The sequence below is a fragment of the Hemitrygon akajei genome, chromosome 24 (genome assembly GCF_048418815.1).
Source record: "Hemitrygon akajei chromosome 24, sHemAka1.3, whole genome shotgun sequence".
NCBI classification, from domain to species: domain Eukaryota; kingdom Metazoa; phylum Chordata; class Chondrichthyes; order Myliobatiformes; family Dasyatidae; genus Hemitrygon; species Hemitrygon akajei.
The window spans coordinates 21,292,393-21,310,325 of NC_133147.1; the positions used below are offsets into that span (position 1 = coordinate 21,292,393).

The 17,933-nt window shown below is 46.9% G+C and overlaps 1 protein-coding gene across 4 annotated transcripts in view; it reads left to right on the forward strand.

Annotated features, from left to right (window-relative positions):
- Positions 1 to 17,933, forward strand: part of leng8 (leukocyte receptor cluster (LRC) member 8) — a 35,588-nt gene that overhangs the window by 15,226 nt on the left and 2,429 nt on the right. The window contains exons 9-14 of one of the 4 annotated variants that reach the window (XM_073028521.1): positions 680 to 826; positions 5,883 to 6,189; positions 8,723 to 8,824; positions 11,035 to 11,103; positions 14,967 to 15,096; positions 15,530 to 17,672. In XM_073028521.1, coding sequence (XP_072884622.1) covers positions 680 to 826; positions 5,883 to 6,189; positions 8,723 to 8,824; positions 11,035 to 11,103; positions 14,967 to 15,096; positions 15,530 to 15,915 — 1,141 coding nt within the window. In that variant the 3' untranslated portion in view covers positions 15,916 to 17,672. Of the gene's footprint in view, positions 1 to 679; positions 827 to 5,882; positions 6,190 to 8,722; positions 8,825 to 11,034; positions 11,104 to 14,966; positions 15,097 to 15,529; positions 17,673 to 17,933 lie in introns of those variants that run through there. The other 3 variants (XM_073028518.1, XM_073028519.1, XM_073028520.1) reach the window with 3 other exon arrangements.

The window sequence follows — 17,933 nt, forward strand, 5'->3', positions numbered from 1 at the left end:
GAGTGGATGGGGTGGGAGTGAGGGGGTAGAAGGAGGTGGAGAGCAGATTGGAGGAGGATTGGGGAGGGGTCAGGAAGGAGAAAAGATTGTCAAGTAGAGAGGGGGAAAGGGACAGGATAGGGCTGTCTCCAGTGGTGAAATATCAGGGGTCCTCTGTTGCCTGGGGAGGGGTGATCTTGTATGCTTTTCTGCTCACCCCGCCCCCTATTTCTCAGCCTCTCCAAGGAGGAGACCAAGAGCCCATCGAAGAAGAACAGGTGGGAGCTGGGAGGGTCCGCACCCCATCGGGGAGGCCTGTCCTCCAGCCCGTCCCAACGAGGTAACACCGGGGCCCCATCCCCCGTCCCTGGGAGTCAGCGCAGCGGAGGAGGTGGGGGAGGACAGAGGTCACGGGGGCAGCAGCCACCCCACCCGCTTCGGCTATCGCAACGTCTTCACACGGGACTCCAGCTCCTCATCCAGCGCCGGCTCCCGCTCTGGCTCCTCCAGCCGCTCTCGATCTGTATCCCGGTCTCCGCATCGGAGGCATCGTAGGAGGTGAGGCTCGCCAGACATCCTCCCTCCCTTGCTCCGTCCCACCTTCCCCCACACCCCTCCCTTGCCTAATGCATTTCTCTCTCTCACTCCCTTCCCGGTGCGTCCCTCATCCTCAACCTCTGTCTCTCTCTGCCTCCGCCAGCGGCAGTGGTTCCAGCTCAGACTCGGGGAGCAGCTCGTACTCAAGCAGTGAGAACCGGGTCGGGGGCCGCAGGCCCCTTTCCAAGGGCCGGGGACGGGGGCGGACGGACCGGGCTCGGGGACGTGGCCGGATGCAGCGGAACCGCAGGTGAGCGTCCTAGCTGGAGTTGTGGGCGGTGACTATCAGGGGAAACTCCTGGTCAGCGAGTGCAATCACAGGGCAAAACTTCGGATCCGATAGCTCCAACACCAAATTACGTGCCTCCCTTTCCCCCGTCAATTTCCCCTGAGCATCTCATCTGTTCCCCTCTAGGAGATAAAGGAGGTATATATATTTATTTATAAGATGCAGTGCAGAATCAGTGCTTCAGGCCATGCTGGCCAACAACCCTTGATTTATCCATAGCCTGAATCATAATCAGGTTTGATACCACCGGTATGCATCGTAAAATTTGTGGCAGCAGTACACCAGAATACAGAATAATAAAATGAACTACAGGAAATATATTTATATATTAAATAAGTGCAAAAATAGAAATTTAAAAAGTGTGAGATAGTGTTCTTGAGTTTAATCTCCATTCAGTAATCTGATGGCAAGGTGGAAGAAGCTGTTCCTGAATCATTGAGTGTATGCTTTTAGGGTTTCTGTGCCTCCTTCCTGATGGTAGCAATGAGAAGAGGGCATGACCTGGGCGATGGGGGGCCTTAATGATATATCCCACAGTTTTGAGGCATCGCTCCTTGAAGATGTCCTGGATACTGCAGAAGCTAGTGCCCATGATGGAGCCAAGTTAACTCCTCTGCTGCTTATTTCAATTCTGTGCAGTAGCCTCCCCCACCACACTGTGATGGCAACCAGTTAGATTGCTTTCCACAGGACACCAATTAACCTACTATGCAGTATGTCTTTAGACCATGGGAGGAAACCGGAGCACCCAGAGAAAACCTATGCATAGTCTCCTTACGGGTGATGTTGGAATTGAACTCTGGACACCTTGAACTGTAATAGTGTCAGGCTAATCGCTACACTAGCTTTTTAGTCAAGACACTGAATTCAGGAGTCAGAAAGTTATGTTGCAGCTTTATAAAAAGTTTGCTTTGGTGCATCTGGAGCATCGCTTCCGTTGTGGGAAGGATTTGGGGCTTTGGAAAGGATGCAGAAGAGACTCGCCAGGATGCTTCTTGGATTAGAGAGTATAAGCTCTAAGGAAAGATGGTAAAGCATGCTCTCCTTTATGAGGGATTGAGTTCAAGAGTCAGCAGGTTATGTTACAACTTAAACTGGTTAAGCTACATTTAGTGCGTTGCATTCCCTTCTGTTCACCTCATTTTCGGAAAGGTGTGAGGGCTTTGCAGAACTTTCAAAAAGTGAGGAATTGGGGATATAAAATTTTTTTTGAAACTATGTAACCTCTGGTTAAAAGAATAATTGGACTGGATAGGTATTTTTGAACTGAAGTAAACTCTGCCTTCAGCAGTCTGCTAAGACAGGCTCATACCAATTCTCCCCGGCATAGAGAGAGACATTGAGAGATTGCTAACATTGTACATTGTGATCTCGTTTGAGTAGGGGGAGGAGGGCTCACCGAAAAGGACAGGAATGAAATGTCCATCTGTAACTAAGTTGGGGCCTAGCAAAGGGAATAATTGATAAGGACTGGACAGCATATACATCTGTAATTAAGCCTTGATCTAGCGGACTCTCTTATCTGTAACTAAGTTTTGCACAAACAGACTTGGTGGGTGTACCAGTTCAAATAACATCTTACAACAGTAATGTATGGGGCTCACTATGTATAAATATACGGCTGTAACCTGAGGGAGAAGGTCCACTTGTCGGATGGTGGCAGTACTTACTTGCCTTCCCTTTGACAATTGGGTCTCAAGCTCCTACAGGAGGGTGCGCAATAAACTGTGGTAACTGTAAGAAGCTGGTCTCCCACATTTTATTCAGATTCAACTTTTAACATTTGGCATGAAAAACAGGATCCCAATAAAGGGAGTGCCAAGTATACGGGCTGAGTAAGCGACTGGACCACTCTGGGGATTGTTGAGACCAACTGGGCACCCAATAGGTATTTTACCTTTTGTCGCTCTCCGTTAGTTCCCTTAGAGGCACGGTCTCTCACCCAAGGCTGATTGCATAACCTTGATGGGATCGGGAAAGAATCTGCTGACAGACTCGTTTAAGATAGGCAACTTTTATTAATTGGGCAGGAGGCTTTGTGCCGGGTAAATTACTTAGAGAACATGGCTCAATTGCAGTAGATTGATACGAGTGGGCCAGGAACAGCCCTACACAATATGTGTGAGAGTGTCCCAGACAAAGAAACGGATTTGCGAATGTTGAGTGCAGCGCTGAATAAGAAATTGGGGAACAAAATGTGACCACTAGGGGGACCTTGGGATAGTTCTTCATGTGAACAAGCAGTAAATTTGATGTGGAAATTGTTGATAAAGGAATGGAAGGAAAAGGCAGATGTGAAGTGGAACATTATTAACAAGTTGGAAGCGTAATGCATGTGATAAAGGGATACTGCAGAAGCCAAAAATTTGGGAGACACTAAAGGCGGAGTGTGAGTGGGTGGATGGGCGCCAAAAGCGAGAGCAGGAAAAACAACATAAGCAAACCAAGGCTGACCTAGATAGGAGAGAGCGGGAGGGACGTCAGTTTAGAGATCAGGCTAATAAGGAAACAAGGGATCCCAAACCCTTACTGACCCTGTTTGAGGACAGTGACCGCGATGAGGATTGAACACCCGTTGTACCCCCTCCCCACCTTACCAGGGGCCAAGTACTCCCGAACCCCAATCCTCCCTGTATTTAGATACAGTGGCCGCTTGGGTAAAACAGCGGCGGCAGGGAAGGAGAGGCCCCCTATACCCTGAAATCCATAAAGGGAATACCTAGGATTTTTCTGGGACAGGGAGGGAAGAATCCAATAAAACCCCAGAGTTAACGGATCCACCAAGACAATTGCCCACCTGAATGCTGCCCTATCCATGAGCATCGGAGTAGTAAATGCCACCTGTTACTGTGACTTCAAGGAGGAGGAGATGCATTTATTCTGGGAAATAGCAGCTGTACCACCTGTACCACTGCAGACCCTCCCCGACCAGTAAATGGCACCCACTGGGTGTGTGGAAATTAGGCCTATATATATGGCTCCCAAGGGAAACTGGGAGATGGGACCTGCAAAGTCCCAGCAAAGGGTGGACTGGCAGTTGTTACCTGGCATATTTAGTACCCCACCTGAAAGTCACCCCCATTGGAAGAGGCAGTAGAGAGGTATAACTGAGACTGAGTGATTTTGGATGATCACTTGTCCCTCCTAAGGAGTAGCCAGTAATTCACAAGAGAGAATCAATTTGGCTGCAGCACTTGAGGAGCTGGCCAATACTGAAGGGGCTCTGACAGAAACAGAGACCCAAGTAACAGAAATATCCACTGAAATGATTGCAATCTGCCAAACTGTCCTACAGAACCGGATGGCCCTTGATTTCATTCTGGCAGAAAAAGGAGGAACGTGCGCCATTATAGGGAAAGAATGCTGTACCTACATACCCAATGAATCCAGTAACATACCGTCCCTGTCTGAGCATATAACCCAGGATATAACAAAAGATTCATAACGTAGGGCGGAGGTCGCATGGTTTTGGCAGTGGGACAGGATGGTGGTCGTTTGGAAGCTTTTCCGGGAATATCGGTGGCATTATGGAAGGATTGTACTTACTGTAATTGCTGTCATTCTTGTGTTGCGATGCTTGTGGTCACTGGTGGCTAGCTGCTTCAGCCATGGGATCGAATTGTAACGCTTGGGTCCTGAGAGTTACCATGAAATGATAAAAAGGAGGGAATGAGGAAGTGGGGATATAAAAATTATTTTGAACCCATGTAACCTCTGGCTAAAAGAACAATTGGACTGGATAGGTATTTTTGAACTGAAGTAAACTCTGCCTTCAGCAGTCTGCTAAGCCAGGCTCATACCAATTCTCCCTGGCATATAGAGAAGAGACATTGAGAGATTGCTAACATTGTACATTGTGATCTCGTTTGAGTAGGGGGAGGAGGGCTCACCGATAAGGACAGGAATGAACTGTCCATCTGTAACTAAGTTGTGGCCTAGCAAAGGGAATAACTGATAAGGACTGGATAGCATATCCATCTGTAATTAAGCCTTGATCTAGAGGACTCTCTTATCTGTAACTAAGTTTTGCACAAACAGACTTGGTGGGCGTACCAGTTCAAATAACATCTTGCAACAGTAATGTATGGGGTTTACTATGTATAAACCTGAGGGAGAAGGTCCACTTGTCGGATGGTGGCAGTACTTACTTGCCTTCCCTTTGACAATTGGGTCTCAAACTGCTGCAGGAGGGTGCGCAATAAACTCTGGTAGTTGTAAGAAGCAGGTCTCCCGCGTTTTATTCAGATTTGACTTTAACAAAAGGGTTTACCAGGGTACTGCCTGGATTAGAGGTTCATTCATTATGTGTTGTAGACGATTATAGTCTTTCCACGACCGTGATCGTTCTTGCCAAATTTTTCTACAAAGTGGTTTGCCGTTGTCGTCTCCTGGGCAGTGCCTTTACAAGATGGGCGACCCTGGCCATTATCGATACTCATCAGAGATTGCCTGACCTCAGTGGTCGCATAACCAGGACTTGCGATGTGCACCAACGAAATAAGCGTTTCGCAGCAACAGTGCTGTGCAATATGTAATAAAAGAAATCACTGAATTTCAATATAAGTATTACAAAAAGTAAAATAAATAGGTAGTGTACGTGGATCATTGTCCATTTAGAAATCTACTGGCAGAGGGGAAGAAGCTGTTCCTAAAATGTTGAGCATTTGTCTTCAGACTCCTGTCTCCCCCCCCCCCCCCCCCCCCCGCCCCCGTATAGTAGCAGTTGGAAGAGGTCACTTACTTACTATTGGAAACATCCCTAACATCCCTTCCAAATCCAGTCAGTCTAGGCTTTTCAATATTCGACTGGTTTCAATGATGTCCCCCTCCATTCTTCTAAACTCCAGTGAGTACAGGCTCAGAGCTATCTAACACTACTCATACTTTTCAATCCCCGGATCATCGCTATGAACCTTCTCTGGACCCTCTCCAATGTCAGCACAACTTTTCTTCGATAAAGGCTCAAAACTGCTCTCAATACCAATTGTGGTCTGACCAGTGGCTTATAAACCCCCAGGGACTTCGAGGTGACGCCAGCAGGAGGTAGAAAGGGGCGGCGGATGAAGCGGCAAGGTCAGTTGCCCCTGGAGGACCCGGATAAGGAATTCAAGAAGCAGAAGCGGGCAGCACGCTTCCAGCAGGGGCAGCCAGCCAGGCGACTGAGGACTGCGCCCCTGGTGCTGCAGGTTAACAACACCATTGATGGCAGCGCCGAGCCCCTGGACTGGGAGCACATCAAGATTGTGGGCACCAGCCAGGAGATCTCCAAGCACTATCTGCGGCTCACCTGCGCCCCGGACCCCTCCACTGTCCGGCCTGTCTCCGTGAGTTTTCTGCGCTGTCCCTCCATCCCCTGCCCTGCCCCAACCCACCCCACCATGCTTTTTTTTAAATAATTTTTTTTAATTGAATTTTCAAATGGTTACAGAAGGAAAAAAAATTATCAACCCTTCCCCTCTCCCCTTAACCTCTCCCCCCTAACATATCCCTGTAGAAAGAGGAAAAAAAAGAGTGCCTGGATATCGGAAGATCCCCACATGCTCCACGGAGTTCATAATAGCTTTAGTATATATATTTATTTTTTTCCCCAAATAACCAATAACTTTATCTTCAGAGCACCTATATATTTAATCCTATCTTTTGTAAATAAGGGCGCCAAATTTTCAAAAATATTTCATATTTATCTCTTAAATTATAAGTAATTTTTTCAAATGGAATGCAGCTAAAAGCTGTGTCTATTTTCATTTTCTTAATGTATGTTAAAATTCTTTTTCTTTTCATCAGTCCATTAAGCCCATTAACATTAAAACTTTAAAAATTCAGTAAGTTAGTCATTATTTTTAACAGAGTTACTTCAGTCTATAGTAATACCTAACTTTTCAACTTTCGTAGTACCTTGGGGAATCTTCTTAAAATTCTCTGTGTTGCTATGTGTCTCCCTCCTGATTGTCCAGGAAAAGAAAGAAAGATTAAAGAAAAATAGATTATAAAGAAAAAAACCCAAAATAACCCCCTACTAATGTTGTGAATAGAAGAAAACACAACATTACCCCCCCCCCCCCCTCTGTTGTACGGGTCATGGCAATTGCCATGATTACACACATGAATACCTGTAGCAATCGATCCGAAGTTCCCCCAGCTCCCCCGTAACATAAAAAAAGTATATATGAGAAGAAAAAAAATAACACTACTCTCGATTAATATTTCTCAAGTTTTTACCTTTCTCCCCCTGTATCATATAATTAAGAATATATTTAAATATTCTTTTGTCCTTAAACATCCTTCAACTCCATTCACTGTCCCTGTCTTCATCTTTAATCCGTTTCACTTTTAAATCTTTGGCTGTGGTTAGCGAATCTTTGGGAGTTCTTGTGCAAGTTCTTCCGCATCCCGATAATCAGTAAAAGATCTTCTTTTCCCGTCATCCAAAAAAATTATCAGGGTTGCCCGGTGGCACAATATAAATTTATAACCCTTTTCCCATAAAACTTTTTTCACTGGGTTAAATTCCTTCTTTCTCTTCAAAAGGTCATAACTTATATCAGGATAGAAAAGAACTGTTTTCCCTTCTATCATCAATGGCCCATTTCTCTTTCTGGCATATTGGGCAGCCGCTTTCAAGATCTTTTCTTTATCTTGATATCTTAAGCATTTTATCAAGATTGATCAACGAGGTCTTGATCTTAAGGCTCTGTGAGCCCTTTCAATTTCAATTAACTGGGTTCCTCCTTCCATTTCCAAAATTTCTGGAATCCATTTTTGAAAAAAATTTATTGGATCCTCTCCCTCTGTACATTCTTTAAGCCCAACAATCTTAATATTATTTCGTCTGCTAAAATTTTCAAGTACATCCACTTTTTCCAACAACCATTTTCTTTCTGATGTCCAGGCAGAAATATTATCTTCCATTTTATTCACTCTGATCAATGGTGTCTCCTGTTGTTTCTTCCAAGTTTTTAATTTTCTTGTCCATTTTGTCCTGTCTTTTCATCATTTTATCAAACATAATCTTCATATTTTTAATATCTTTTTTTATTACTTTTAATGCTTTTAATTCATGCATTATTTGCACCAAAGATTTTTTTATGTCTCCAATATCACCTCCAACCTCTTCCTGTTGCTCTTCTTTGTTTGTCTCTTCATCTGATTTATCCAGAGAATCTGATTCCACCTCATATTCACTTTCACTGTCCGTTCTGATCATAGCTGGGATTTGTAGTTTGGGTTGCTCATGTTTGCGCATGCCCCTTCCTTCACGCATGTGCAATTCCTGTTGCTCTTTTTTTTGGAAATGGTTGATGTTGCCGCAGTTTCCTGTTCTGTATCGCCGGAGGTAGAATGCACTTGAGCCCGAGGCTCTTTCATGGCGGCCGGCCTTGATTCTTTTCCAACTTGTGTTGTCTTCAAAGTAGCAGTTTTCTTCTGCTTCTGTTTAGGAGACATATCTTAAGACAAACCTGAGTAGTTTATAAGTAATTTTTAAAAAGTATTTACTAACTTTTCTTCACTTAAACATTATTTTACTGGTTTTTTACGGGAGAGCTGGATTTCCACGTTTCGATCCTACGTCATCACGTGACGTCTCCCCCACCCCACCATGCTTGTCTCATTCTCCCCCTCCCTTCTGCCCATCTCACGACCACTCCAAAGATCCTCCTGGTGTTCTGCTGGCTCAACTCCATCCATGCTCTTTTGCTCCCCCCGCCTGCCTCGCTCTCCTCACCTCCACTTCCCCCTTGCTCACCGGAACTACTTGTCCCTTCCACCCACTCATATTCCCTTCCCCTTCTGTCTGATACCCCATGCCAATCACAATGTCCTTCTCTTGCTCTCTCCCTCCTCCACCTCTCCACCCAGGTCCTAAAGAAGTCGCTGGCCATGGTGAAGAACCACTGGACAGCAAACCAGGACTATGCCTTCGCCTGCGAGCAGCTGAAATCCCTGAGGCAGGACTTGACGGTGAGTCACCTATGTGTGAGTGTGTCTGTCCGTAAGTAAGCCTGAGGTGAGCATGATGCAGGTATATGGGGAGGAGTAGTGTGTATGAGGGCAGCACTTGTATTTTCTCTTGCACTATCTCAAGCCCCTCTGCCTCTTTCCTTTACTCTTTGCCCTGTGGCTCGTCTGGAGAGGGTACAAGAAAGGTTCATACAGATATTGCGTGGATTGGATGGTTTGAGCTATATTATAGGAGATTGGGTGAGGTGGTTCTGTTCTCTCCGGAGTGCAGTAGGCTGAACAATGAATAGACAGAGGTTTACAAAACTATGAAAGAAATAGCATCTTGTTTCCCAACACCAGGTCACTCGGGTCTAAAGTCAGAGGGATGAGTTTAAAGGGGGTACATTTTTCATGCAGATGCGTTGGTATCTGGAATGAACAGCCAGGAGAAGTGGTGCAGGCAGGAACAGTAACAATATTTACATGACATCTGCATATCTGTTTGAATGAGAAGAATGTAGAGCAGGGTTCCCAACCATTTTTACACCATGGACCCCTACCATTAACCAAGGGGTCCATGGACCCCAGCTTGGGAACCCCTAGTTTAGCGGAGAATTTCTTTTAGCTTTATCTTTTTTTAAATGTTGTCACACGTGCACCAATGCATACAGTGAAAAGAGTTGTTGCTACGTCTACTTCCAGAACTCGGTGGCGGGGGGGGGGGGGGGGGGGGTTGTGAGGGACATTAGGTTGAGGGTGTTGAAAGTCCCCTAACCTGTTCCTCCTCAACTGACCGGCATTGCGAGAACTTTAGAAGAAGAATTGTGGAGATACATGAAGCTGGAAAAGACCACAGAAGCATTTCTAAAGATCTGAGTGTTCATCAGTCCACAGTAAGAGAAATTGTCTACAACTGGAGGAAATTCAGTACTGTCGCTACTCTCCGTAGGACTGGCTGTCTTGCACAGATCACACCAAGAGCACAATGTGCAATGCTGAAGGAGATGGAAAAAGAACCCACAGGTAACAGCAAAAGACCTGCAGAAATTTCTGGAACTTGCTAAAGTCTCTGTTCATGTGTCCACTATAAGAAAATCACTGAACAAGAATGGTGTTCATGGAAAGACTATAGAGGAAACCAGTAATCTCCAAAACAAACATTACTGCATTTCTCATATTTACAAAAGATTACCTGGATGTTCCACGATGCTTCAGGGACAATGTTCTGTGGACAGATGAGACAAAAGTTGAGCTTTTTGGCAGAAATACACACTGCTATGTTTGGAGGAAAAAGGGCACTGCACACCAACATCAAAACCTCATCCCAACTGTGAAGCATGGTGGAAGGAACATGATGTTTTGGGATTTCTTTGCTGTCTTGGAGCCTGGACAGCTTGCAATTGTTGAATAAATTCAAAATTGTATCAAGACATTTTACAAGGTATAATGTCAGGGTAGCTGTCCATCACCTGAATCTTAACAGAAGTTGGATGATGCAACAAGACAGTGATCTGAAACACAAGGGTAAATCAGCAGCACAATGGTTTAAAAAGAAGGAAATTTGGGTTTTGGAATGACCAAGTCAGAGTCCAGACCTTAACCCAATTGAGGTGGAGGGTGTCTCAAAAGAGACTTAAAGAGGCAAGTTTTGAATTTACACTAGGGTGGTAGGTGTGGAAAAATGAAATACTAGAGGGCAAAGTGGTGGGGGAGTATTCTTATTTTCACAGAGTGGTGACTGCCAGGGGAACTGGTGGAGGCAGATACAGTAGCAACATTCAAGCACCATTTATATAGAGGCATGAATGGCCAGGGAACGGGGAGATGCAGACAGTGAGCCGGGGGTTACCACAGCCCTCAAGGACAACTTGTACCCTGCTGTTGTAAGACTATTAACAGTTCTCTAGAATGATAAAATGTAGTCTTGGCCTCCCAGTCGACCTCACTATGACCTTGTACCTTATTGTTTACCTGCACTGTACTTTCTCTTTATTCTGCATTCTGTTATTGTTTTACCTTGTTACGCATTGTGTAATGATCTGATCTGTATGAAAAGTAAGATTACAGAAAAGTACAAACTTTTCTCTGTACCTCAGTACATAAACCATTAATAAACCAATATCAATACCATCGCAGTCGGCACAGGCAAGGTGGGCTGAAGGGCCTGTTCCTGCTGATCTACGTTCTCTGGTTTCTGGCCAGGAATGACTGTCCTCTTCCTCCCACAGGTACAGGGCGTGCGGACAGAGTTCACTGTGGAGGTGTACGAGACGCATGCACGGATAGCTCTGGAGAAGGTGAGCAGGGGTTGGCTCGTGGAGGAAGAGGTGCTGCTTTGAAGGCGATGTGGATTCTGATGTCCAGAGTGCAGTCCCCTCCTGGCAAATGGTAGGGGGGTGGTGGTTGAGGTTGTGGGGATTAGGAGGCGAGGACAGCATTGGTTGCCTCTTCCAGTAAGCAGGGAGGGATAAGCTGTCCTCTGCAACCTCCCTGTGCTCCCATCAGAGTGCTGTTGGGGAGGGAGCACTGAGGTTCAGACTGGCAAGATGTTGCCAAGTTGGGATGTGGGTCTCCCACCTCACTGCCCCTCCCACACAGAGAGGACATCTTCAAAAAGCAGTGCCTCAAGAAGTTGGCATCCCTCACCAGCCAGGGCATGGCCTCTTCTCATTACTACTATCAGGGAGGATGTACATGAGGCTGAAGACCCACACTTAACATTTTAGGAGCAACTTCTTCCCCTTTGCCATCAGATTTCTGAAAGGTCCATGACACTGCCTTACTATTCTGTTTTGGCACTATCTTACTTATTTGTTCTTTATTTATTGTGATTTATAACCATTTTTGTCTTGCACTGGACTTTTACCGCAAAACAGCATGTTTCATGTCATGTCAGTGATGATAACTCTGATTCTTACTCCAGATTCGTGGTCGCCAACCTTTTTAAGCCTGAGATACCCTACCTCGGCCTTAGTGAAAGGCAAGATCGACCTACTAAATCACTTAGACACACGCATGCGCACTGGGCAGAAAAGACCGGAAGTAAACCCCCACAACCCCGGAAACTACCTCTCTTTACAAACAGCTTTCCATAGCAGGAGTATTGCTATATTACCATTATCTTCATTGGTATTAACTTATCTTTATAATGCTCACATTACAACACCTTTAATTCTATGTTTCATTATTTAATTTTATTTCAACACAAAAAAATAAATTGACTGTTGCACTCAGTGTTATGACTGGGTCTGAATACTTTCTGCTAGTTCCCTGAAATTTGGCTCTTAACTACAGATGCCAGTCTGTGAGCTGTCTGTCAGTAAGACTGCTCCTGTACTTAGATTTAATAATTTTCATCTGTTGCAGCACAGCGCCCTCGCAAACCTCCTTACAGACTGAATATTTGGACAGTTTCCTTTGTTAGACTGAATGTTGAATCTGCCACGTTTTTCAGGTGTTTTGTATTGGTAAACTGTTACTGAGACACTAGTATGTTTCAGAGGTATGCAAGCTAATGACACCACTGGTTTTTGTTTCCCAGTTCTTTTACATTTAAGGAATGTTGGAATTTAAAGGGGGAGAAGTGTTGTAATGTGAGCATTATAAAGATAAGTTAATACCAATGAGGATAATGGTAATATAGCAATACTCCTGCTATGGAAAGCTGTTTGTGGGGAGAGGTTGTTTCCGGGGTTGCAGGGTTTTACTTCCGGTCTTTTCTGTCCGCTGCACATTTTTCATTTCTTTTTTCGGGATCTACTGGGAAGGTCTCAAAGATCGACTGGTTGGCGACCACTACTCTAGATCCTCACCACCACTCTGGCAGTCCTCCATCCTCGTCACTCCTCCTGCAGTGGCCCCTCTTTACTGCCCTTTCTATGTTGTAACCACCTCACCGCCCTTCGAGAGTAAGTGAGTAGATTGTGCAAAAGAGGAATATTCGGCCATAAGACATAGGAACAGGAATAGGCCATACAGCCTGTTGACTCTTTTCTCCCATTTCATCATGGCTGATCCATTTTCCTCTCAACCCCATTCTCCTGCCTTGTTCCGGTAACCTTTCACATCCTGACTAATAAGAAGCTATCAACCTCTGCCTTAAATACCACCCAATGACCTGGCCCCCATGGCTGCCTGTGGCAGCAAATTCCACAGACTCACCACCCTTTGGCTAACAAAATTCATCTTCATCTTCCTCAACTTTCGATAGGTTTCAAGTAGATTTACCCCCCTCCCCCAATCTCATTCCTCTAAGTTTCAGCAAGTACATGTCCAGAGCCATCAATTGCTCCTCGTATGATAAGCCTTTCATTGCCCTTTAGTGAATCCTGCATGAGGGCTCCCACGTCCCTTTGTCCCTTGGATTTTTAAAAAATTTTTCTCCCTTTAGAAAATAGTATATGCCCCTCCACCTATCTTGGTATTGTCTGCAAAGGTGACTACAAAACCATCAATTCTGTCATCCAAATCATTGATGTACAACTAAAAGGGAAGCAGTCCCAACACCAACCAGAAAAGGCTCCCTTTATTCTCTCTCTTTGCCTCCAGTCAATCAGCTAATGCTCTCTCCATCCTAGTATCTTTCCTCTAATATCATGGCCACCTGTTAAGCAATCTCATGTCAAAGTGTTGAAAATCCAAGTACATAACATACACCAATTTTCTTTTATCTATCCTACTTGTTATTTTCACAAAGAATTCAAACAGATTTGTCAGGCAAGATTTTCCCTTAAGGAAACCATGCTGACCTTGGCCTATTTTGTCCTGTACCACAAGTACCCCCAAAACCGCTGAGGCTAACTGGCCTATGATTTCCTTTGTTGCAATAAAAAGCTTCCTTGCAGCAGTGCCACAGGCACGTTGCTTCACAGTTGTGCTTGTGGGAGGAAATTAAACATAGATTATACACAAATTATTTTGAACAAGAAAGTGCACAAATATAGCAAATTATATCCATTTTAGTGCAGCAAAGTGGTCAAGGTATGTAGAGCGACAAACCCACCATCTGTTGAAAGTGGGTCGGTGGGTTGAACGGCAAGGAGCCAAGACCCTCCTTTGGGAGTCTCCTTAACTGCCTCCTGCAGTGAATGACAGTGACAACACTCTCGACCTGCTGGTCCAGGTGCTGACATACACCAGCCCCTTTCCCTCAGGCACGTCCTTAACCAGTCCATGGACCCAGACACTTGTTTTCGAGAGTGTTCCTTTGTTCCTCCCTTATCAGAGTCGGGCACTGCCAACTTGGTTTACCGCTGAGACTTTTCTGCACCCAGATTGCCCTTTGGATCTAGCAAATCAGCAGGCCATTCACTATGGAATTAGGCCCTAGCAGTCTCCCTGCCAAACATCTGCACCTATCTATTATGGCCCATTTATTTCTGAAACAAATCTTCTGGCCCACAGTTACATAATGACCTTCATGAATCATTGATTCTAACCCACTTACCTCTGAAACAGCTTCAGCTCATTGTCTCCCCCAATGACTGTCGATTAACGAATGAGGGGAGTTTGATGGTTCTGGGCCTGTATTTGCTGGAATTCAGAAGAATAAGTGCAGGGGTGGATCTCTTTGGATCCTTTTAAATATTGAAAGGCTGAGATAAAGTGGAGGTGGAGAGGATATTTCCAATAGTGGGAGAGACAGCCTCAGAATACAAAGGGAGCCTCTGCTCCCTTCAGAGCAGAGATTGCAGGGAATTTCTCTAGCCAAAGGGTGAGAATCTGTGGAATTCAATGCCACAGTTGGCTGTAGAGGCCAAGTCAATAGAAATATTTAAAGCAGAGGTTGATCGGTTCTTGATAAGTAAGGGTGTCAAAGGTTTCAGGGAGAAGTGGTCGAGAGGGTAAATCAATCAGTTATGATCAGATGGCAGAGCAGACTCGATGGACCAAATGGCATAATTCTGTTCATCACAAGACCATAAAACATTTACCGTAGCACCAGTCCCTTTGGCACACAGCCTATATGCTAACTCTGGGGAGCCATTTATCCCTCATTCATCTAATACCACAGTAGGCCCTTTAGCCACTTATGGCCATGCAGCCTCATCAGCATCCATCAGTCTGAACCCACAGCACCAGGTTGCACAGCGCTGATCCAGAGCAAGGTGCTTCTCTCCACTCTTTGACCACCCCGCCCTTCTTCTCTCCCTCCCTGCAGGGTGACCACGAGGAGTTCAACCAGTGTCAGGCACAGCTCAAGTCTCTGTATGCCGAGAGCCTGCCGGGGAATGTAGGCGAGTTCACCGCCTACCGAATACTCTACTACATCTTCACCCAGAACTCAGGAGGTACAGATGGGAAAGGGTATTCACACAGCTACTGCCTGTTCCTCCCAGACTGAGTGGAACCACTTCCCAAAACTCTCCATCGTTTCTTCCCTCGACTCAATGACTGGACCCTCTCCTTCTTCCCTCCTACACTCACTCATTCCTCTACCTCTCCTCCTTCACTCACTCCTCTTCCCTCTCGCTCACCTGTCTACTCCTTCCCCCATCATTAAACCACCTTAACCATCTTTTCCCTTTCTCAGTGACCCTTCACCACCTCCTCTCTTTAACCCCGCCCTGACCACCACCAACTACTTTCCTTCACTGGCCCCTCTCACTCACCTTCCCTCGCCAGACCCCTCTATCTCACTCGCCTTCTACCCCTCTCCATCTCCATCCCCTCTTCCCCCCGTTGCCTGTCATTAACACCTCTCTCTCTTTCTCACCCTTGCAGACATAACTACAGAGCTAGCCTTCCTGAGCCGGGAGCTGAAAGAGGATGCGTGCGTGGCCCATGCCCTGGGACTCCGGGCCGCCTGGGCCCTCTCCAACTACCACCGCTTCTTCCGCTTGTACCGGGAGTCCCCCCGCATGTCCGGCTACCTGATCGAGAAGTTTGTGGAACGCGAGAGGAAGCAGGCCCTCAAGGCTATGCTCAAAACGTACGTCCCCCTCCAGGCCACAGGGGTGGGGCCTCGGACCCCCATCTCCCAGACCCTTCCCCGTACCACTCAGTCAAGGCCCAGGGAGGATGGGAATCCCAGCCCCCACCCACAATCCCCCCCCCCCCTCCCCATGAGCAGAGTCTCACCCAGATTGAGGGGGTTTGGGATCCTTTAAGCCTTGCGTGCGTTTTGAAATGGGTGTTCCCCTCTCAGAGTGAGAGACATGGGTAGAGGAAGGGAGAACAGGACAAGTAGGCCCTTGTGTCTATCTGTAGTGCAGGAGATCCCAACCTTTGGTCCACAGGCCCATCAGTTAACAGTATAGATCCATGGCATAAAAAGAGTTGAGAACCCCTGCTGTAGTGGAAGAAAGTGTGATCTGACCCTTCCCTAGACCAGGGAACACAGGGATAGACCTTGCTGTCTGTTGTGGGAGAGTGTGGAGAGGACCCTGTTCCACAGAGTGAGGGGCACAGGGAGACCCTGGTGTCTAATCTGGGACAACCTACAGTAAGGGAGTGTTCGGAAGAACTCCTCGCCAGAGTGCGGAATGCAAGGTTAGGAGGGGATGGTGGAATAGGAAGCCATTGGTGTCTGGTATGGGGGAACAACTCCTCCCAAACTGAGAATATATTGGATTGGACTTCCCAGAGTCTGGAACAGTGGGGAGAGACCCTGGTGTCTTGTCTGGAACCCCCTGTCATGAGCGAGTTTTGGGGTGATCTCTTTTCTCACATTTAGGGACAAGGAAGGGAATCTAGTGCCTGAGTTGAGGGGAACGGGAGCTTTGTGCCCCCTGTAATGAGGGTGTGTGGAGATGGATTCCTCTTCACAGTGAGGGATGTGAACAGGGTCTCTGATTTCTATTCTGGTCACCAGATTGGGGAGGGAACGGTGAACCTGAGTGTGGAACATTATATACTCAGCCACCCTCCTTTCTCTGAATATGGATAGAGAAATGTCCCAGGTGTGGAGGGTCGTCCCAGAGCGTCTCCAGCTAGCACAGGGGAGAAGGGTAAATAGCCACTCCTGTCAGTTCTTCAGCCACCATATGAAGTTTTATTGGAGTTGCAGGATAGGGTAGGGACAGATAGCCCGTGGTGCCAAGTGGACGTGTTGGTGGGGGTTGAGGCAAGGCAGGGAGCTAGGGTCTCACAGGTTGTGTCTCATGCATAGGTAAGTATTGCCAGAAAGGGAGCCCACCTGCCCCATGCAGGGCTAGGTTGAAGCTGCCCATCTCTTCCCCCGCCACTTAGCCACAGGGCGCTGGCTGGTTAATGGGGCCCTGCCCCACCCCCTTAACAGGGAGAGTCCTCTATCCCCCTATTGTCGTGGCGGGTTAGGCTCGGGGCGCCGATTCCTGTAAAGTGAAGCATACCTTACTGCATTGTCAATGTTGCTGACTAACGTTTTGTTTTGCCCGCCTCTCTCTTCCTTTCTTTTTTTCTTTCTCTCTTCTTAATATCTTTCTCTTTCTTTCTGTCCCTCAATCTCCATCATCCTCCCCCTCACTTTCCCCCAACCTCTCTCTCTGCTTCTTCCCCTCTCTCTCTCTGCTTCTTCCCCCTCTCTCTCTGCCTCTTCCCCCCTCTCTCTCTGCCTCTTCCCCCCTCTCTCTCTGCCTCTTCCCCCTCTCTCTCTCTGCCTCTTCCCCCTCTCTCTCTCTGCCTCTTCCCCCTCTCTCTCTCTGCCTCTTCCCCCCTCTCTCTCTCTGCCTCTTCCCCCCTCTCTCTCTGCCTCTTCCCCCTCTCTCTCTCTGCCTCTTCCCCCTCTCTCTCTCTGCCTCTTCCCCCCTCTCTCTCTCTGCCTCTTCCCCCCTCTCTCTCTCTGCCTCTTCCCCCCTCTCTCTCTCTGCCTCTTCCCCCCTCTCTCTCTCTGCCTCTTCCCCCCTCTCTCTCTCTGCCTCTTCCCCCTCTCTGCCTCTTCCCCCTCTCTCTCTGCCCCTCTCTCTCTCTCTCTCTCTGCCTCTTTCCCCTCTCTCTCTGCCTCTTTCCCCTCTCTCTGCCTCTTTCCCCTCTCTCTCTGCCTCTTTCCCCTCTCTCTCTGCCTCTTTCCCCTCTCTCTCTGCCTCTTTCCCCTCTCTCTCTGCCTCTTTCCCCTCTCTCTCTGCCTCTTTCCCCTCTCTCTCTGCCTCTTTCCCCTCTCTCTCTCTGCCTCTTTCCCCTCTCTCTCTCTGCCTCTTTCCCCTCTCTC